The sequence below is a fragment of the Kogia breviceps genome, chromosome 10 (assembly GCF_026419965.1).
Source record: "Kogia breviceps isolate mKogBre1 chromosome 10, mKogBre1 haplotype 1, whole genome shotgun sequence".
NCBI classification, from domain to species: domain Eukaryota; kingdom Metazoa; phylum Chordata; class Mammalia; order Artiodactyla; family Physeteridae; genus Kogia; species Kogia breviceps.
This window is the reverse complement of record NC_081319.1, coordinates 38,503,324-38,508,534: the sequence shown is the minus strand read 5'-3', so window position 1 is coordinate 38,508,534 and position 5,211 is coordinate 38,503,324. Positions and strand designations below refer to the sequence as shown.

Sequence of the window (5,211 nt, the reverse complement as noted above, 5' to 3'; positions counted from 1 at the left end):
CCTTGAACAACACCAGCTTGAACTGTACAGGATCCACTTACACGTGTGTTTTTTCTATAAATAGTACTACTGTACTACTGGATTCCCGGTGCGTTGAATCTGCAGATGCGGAACCCTGGTTACAGAGGGTGGGTGAACTGTAAAGTTATATGTGGATTTTCCATTGCACAGAGGGTTGGGATCCCTAATCCCTAGTTATTCAAGGGTCAACTGTATATTTTGGATGATATAATTTCTGGGCTAAATGCTATGAAAAAAATAAAATTGCGTGACGTAGAAAAGAATGTGGGCAGAAGGCCTGACTGAGGGGGTGACATTTGAGCTAAATGAAAAGGACCCAGCCATGGGAACATGTAGGGAAGAACATTCCAGGTGGGAACAGCCAGTGTAAAGGCCCTGGGGTGGGAACAAGCTTGAGTTTGAGGACTATCAAGGAGGATACAGCAGAATGATGGATTCCATATGTTTAAGAAGTACAGACTACTGTCTTGCTTTGTCCCATTTGGGAAGGAGGGGCACAGGGGTCCAACAGAAGAGGGTGGGTCCTAAGCTGGACCACTCCCTCTTCCTTAAGGGCAGGAGGTGCCATGCATCCTCACATGAACTTGTGTGACGTGTATTCCCTTATGGAGAGAGGAAGGAGGTTCAAAACTTTGCATTGGGCTAAGTGCTTCAGACATGTGCTTATATTTCCTTTCTCATGTGCACTGTGGCAGGTAGGAACCATTGTTATTCCTGCTTTACAGATGAGAAAACTGAGGTCTGAAAGGGAGCATTCCTTTACCCAAAGTTGTACTTAGTAACAGAAGTATCAGCCTTCAACCTATGTTCCTCCACTGACCAGCATGGGTACCTGCAGGTATTGGGGGTGTCTCTGTCCCCTTTGGGGGCTCTCAGAGCCCTCAGGGCACTGGGCTCCAGTTGTCCATCACTCCTAATTCGTGATGCCAGCAGATCAGTGGTGGGTGCTTGTTCCGCATTTGCTAGATGAACCCGCTGTGGGTAGGGGTCTTCAGGGAGTGGGGTCGGGAGATGCACAGGTCTCCCTTGCATGGGCTTGCCATGTGGGACATCACTGGAGGTGAGCCTTAGGAGGCTTGTCTGGATGAAGACACCAAGGCCCTGCAGACTTGAGTAGCAAGGTTCCCAGGGTACATGCACTACTGGAGGTGTGCTCTTGCCTGGGCTCCATCACCAGGTAGATCGTCTAGGCTGGTCCATGTGGGTCACTCTGCTCCTTCCCATGGCTGAGAGGTGCCCCCTCTAAATATAGCCCAGTGTGCTGAGCTCACGCCTATTTTCAGCCCAGGTTGGGAGGTGGCCCGGCCTTCCCCAGGCTCTCAGAGGAGCCACTGCTGCCCCTATCTGGTCCTGGTACTAGGTACTCTCATCGACCCCCTGCCTGCCTAACACCCACCATGCCGGAGGAGTCCCAAGAAGGTAGGAAATGACTGTAAGGGAGGGTTAGGCCCCAATGCTGTGACCCTGTGGACCATGGAGAAACCTGGCCCCTTTCCTGCTGACCTCACTTCCTTGACTAATCATCAGTCCCCGTGTCCTAGCTCAAGTAAAGGGACTGGCCCTCTATGCGTGAAGGAAGGGCCTGCCATGCCCCGAACCCTCCTCACCACATACCTGTACCCCCTGCTGAGGACAGCAGGGAGGGGTTGGGGGCAGGGGAGGGTCAAGTACAGGCTGTGCCCAGTGGGTGTGGGCTGGCCAGGCTGCCCAGTTAAGCTCCTCCTTCAGGGAGGGCACTGGGGTTGGGGGCAGGCAGTTGCTTTGCAAAGCATTTGGGCACATGACCCAGGGACTGGGAGTGGATAGGCTTCTGGCCTCCAGGGTGGGCCTGTGTGGCCCCAACTGACTAAAGGTTGGGGTCCCTTGGTCTGGCCGGACTCACTTCTAGTTAAAGACTTTGGTGGCCACTTTCCTAATTGACTCACTGCATGCAAGAAGTATGGAGGCTCAGAGGGGCCAGAGCAGGGACCTGGGAAGCTTCAGGTACAGTGCTGGCCAGGATGCAGGACCAGCTGCACCAAGGCTCCGGCTTGGCCCAACTGGTCAACTCCCCCATCACATTTTTGACATTTTATACTGAATGGGAGGGGCCTGGCCCTGGGAGTGTTTGCTTCCTTTTGAGGTCTTTTCCTTTTTTTTTTTTTTTTTTTTTGAATATTTATTTATTTATTTTTGGCCGTGTGTGTGGGCTTTCTCTAGTTGCGGTGAGCGGGGGCTACTCTTCGTTGCAGAGCACGGGCTTCTCATTGTGGCGGCTTCTCGTTGCAGAGCACGGGCTCTAAGCGCCCGGGCTTCAGTAGTTGTGGCTCACAGGCTCTAGAGCGCAGGCTCAGTAGTTGTGGCGCACGGGCTTAGCTGCTCCGCGGCATATGGGATCTTCCCAGACCAGGGCTCGAACCCGTGTCCCCTGCATTGGCAAGCGGATTCTTAACCACTGAATCACCAGGGAAGGGGTCTTAAGGATGACATTTACTATGTGTTCTTCCTGGTAACAGAAAGAACCCAAGATCAATTTAAAAGTGTGGGAAAAACACAGCCAAGTGCACAGAATTTAATACAAACCCCAATCCACCACCACCCAGACATAACGACAAGACAGCACTGGTTTTTGTTTTACACGTTTTTTAGCATGTCAGAGGTCAGTTTCAAGCAAATCATGAAGGTTAAGGTACTATTCTGAAAGTGTTAGACCCAGAGAGTCCAATCACCCATGCGTATATCAGGAGGTATCCCGCCAATGCCCCTGAATTTGTTATCTAGCTTCCAGCTAGGCATCTGGAGATCTTAAGGGGCCAAGATTTTTTTTTTTTCAATTTGGCTGCATCGGATCTTAGTTGCGGCATGCGGGATATAGTTCCCTGACCAGGGATCGAACCCGGGCCCCCTGCATTGGAAGCGCAGAGTCTTAGCCACTGGACCACCAGGGAAGTCCCAAAGGGGCCAAGACTTTAAGGGGGGGAAGCACTACCAGAAGAAAATATAAATTTTAGAAATCACGAAATAAGTACTTCACTGGGTCCAAAAATAGTTAAAATCACAAGAATGGTACACAGCCCCAGTGACTAAATGGGCAGAGGCTGTGAACTAGGAAGCCACACAGATATTGGTCAGGCTCCCCAAGCAAAGACCCCCCAATAAAATTGGTCAAGAAAGGCCTTTTCTCATCTCCCAACTTAGCAAATATATATGTGCACACTTATGTACATAATTTTTTTCTATGGAGATGGCTGTTGGTGGCGATATTGTACTCTTTTGGACGCTGTGGACAATTATTCCAGAAGACAATGTGATGATAGCTTAAAAGAAAAAGTCCCTGCTGTTTGACCTAGTAATTCTGCTTCTGGGAATCCATCCTTAATAACTATTGGGAAATTGGGGGAAAGCCTTTACGCTCAATGATGCATGTCCTTTTCTAGGGGTTATTAATTTAGGAAGGGGATTGGAAACAACCTAAATGCCCAGGCAGCCTCGAAGAGATACCTGAGGGGAGACCTCAAAGGCAAGTGGAACAGTTTGCGGGTCTCCTCTCATGATGTTGAGTGAGAACAGCAGGGTTCACAGCAGAATCACACTTAGTATGTAAAAGGAGGCAGAGCTGAGGCCAGGAGCAAAAGGCCAAAAGCTGGCTAGAATAGGGCTGCTTCTGCTGGGGATGGGGAGAAGGCCCCAGGCACAGGGTCTGCAGGGAAAACTGAGAGCAGAAGCAGGAATGCACTTCGTGGGCTGTGGGTTGAGTTCTCCAGGCTGATAAATTCTCTAGAAACGAGCAAGCAGAGAGGAATGCCTGAAAGTCCCTGAGGAGCTTGGAAGGAAACAAATGTAAGTCAAGCAGCACCTTCTGCTACTATGGGTGAAACAGGCATACGCAGTTTTCATGTTGTCTTGCTTCCAAATCACGGGTCACTCCTGAGTTGGTTTTAGGGGATCAGGAGCCAAATGCCCCTTCTACCTCTTCTGAGCCCCTGCTGCCGTTGGACGCCATCTAGAAGGCAGGGCATGACCCGCTGGCTGAATCAGCCCCACGCTGCCCCCACAGACACCGTGGCACCGACAAGGAACAGGGCACCACTGGCTCCTAATCATGTGCAGGAGGTTCGCCTACACCGGGTGGAGTCCATCAGCGATCTACACAGTGGAGGTGAGAGGGTGCAGGGGAGTGGGACCCATGGACTGAGAAAAGGGAGGAAAGCAGGTGCACCTGCCGCCCTCCTGATGCCCCGTTTGCCCTGCAGGTTCACTGTGGCCCTACCTGGCCGAGGAGGCGCAGCCACGGGATGAGCTGCTGGGCGTCCTGCCCCCATCGATGTGCGCCCAGGCCGGCTGCAGCCCTGTGCACAGCTTCCTGCTGCTGCCTGCGCTGCTGGTGCTCGCCTGCCTGGCGCTGGCTGTCCTGGCCGTCTACCTGAGTGGTAAGGAGAGCGCAGGAAGCCAGTGGAATGGAGAGACCAAGGCAGCGAAGGGCTGGGAGGGTCGGGTGTTGTGGGGTTGCATGTGGTCTGATAATCCCCCATTACCGCCCACCTGTCTTAGTGCTGCAGAGTGAATCCCTACGCGTGCTGGCGCACACACTGCAAACGCAGGAGGAGACGCTGCTCAAACTCCGGCTCGCCAGCCTCAGCCAGCTGCGGAGGCTCAACTCGAGTGAGGCCCGAGCACCCAGTTGAGATGCCACTTGGACCTGGGGCCTGGGGGTATGTGTAGGGGGGAATAAAGTGGCCGTTGGTAGCTTTCCCCTCTCCCACTACTGCTCCACACTACTTCCTTGGTGAGGTTTTCGTATAAGAGCCTGATCTGACCCCGCAGCTGCCTGCCTTTCTTGCCTTCTCAAGCTAGGCCTAGCCAAGCCTTCTGGTGCCAGGGCCCCACTTGGTGTGGCCCAAGGTCAGAGGAAGCGAAACCAGCCTCCTGGCTCCTCTTGGGGCCTGTCAGCACCCTCTGGCCTCCTTCAGATAGCAGGTTCAGAAGTCTAAAAATAGCTGCCCACCCTGGTCACCCAAACTCTGCTGGGCCTCCCACTGGGGGTCCAGCCTCAGTTCTCAAGAGAGGCTGGGCTCTGAGTAGGGGGAGGAGGGCCCCTGGGGAGAGATTATTTTGGAGGGCAAAGGTGAGATGGAGATAGGGAGGCCCAGCTGGGCCCAAGCCCAGGTTGGTGGATAGGGAGGGCAGGCAGAAACACCGAGAAGCCAGGGC

General features: G+C 53.1%; 1 protein-coding gene across 2 annotated transcripts; it reads left to right on the top strand.

Annotated features, from left to right (window-relative positions):
- The first annotated feature begins 837 nt into the window (after positions 1 to 837).
- LSMEM2 (leucine rich single-pass membrane protein 2) lies at positions 838 to 4,685 on the top strand. Of its 2 annotated transcripts, XM_059076850.2 has the most exons (4): positions 838 to 1,440; positions 4,058 to 4,159; positions 4,254 to 4,430; positions 4,552 to 4,685. In XM_059076850.2, the coding sequence occupies exons 1-4, from the start codon at positions 1,419 to 1,421 to the stop codon at positions 4,683 to 4,685; spliced, it is 435 nt and encodes a 144-aa protein (XP_058932833.1). In that variant the 5' UTR covers positions 838 to 1,418. The 2 variants fall into 2 exon arrangements, with proteins under 2 accessions (XP_058932833.1, XP_058932832.1); XM_059076849.2 differs by lacking the exon at positions 838 to 1,440 and having other exon boundaries at positions 2,103 to 4,159.
- The last annotated feature ends 526 nt before the right edge of the window (positions 4,686 to 5,211 follow it).

Coding starts and splice junctions, on each gene's coding strand:
- LSMEM2 (XM_059076849.2), top strand. CDS start 3,958: ATGCCCCTTCTACCTCTTCTGAGCCCCTGCTGCCGTTGGACGCCATCT. Junction 4,160..4,253: donor CAGCGATCTACACAGTGGAG/GTGAGAGGGTGC, acceptor TTTGCCCTGCAG/GTTCACTGTGGCCCTACCTG. Junction 4,431..4,551: donor CCTGGCCGTCTACCTGAGTG/GTAAGGAGAGCG, acceptor CACCTGTCTTAG/TGCTGCAGAGTGAATCCCTA.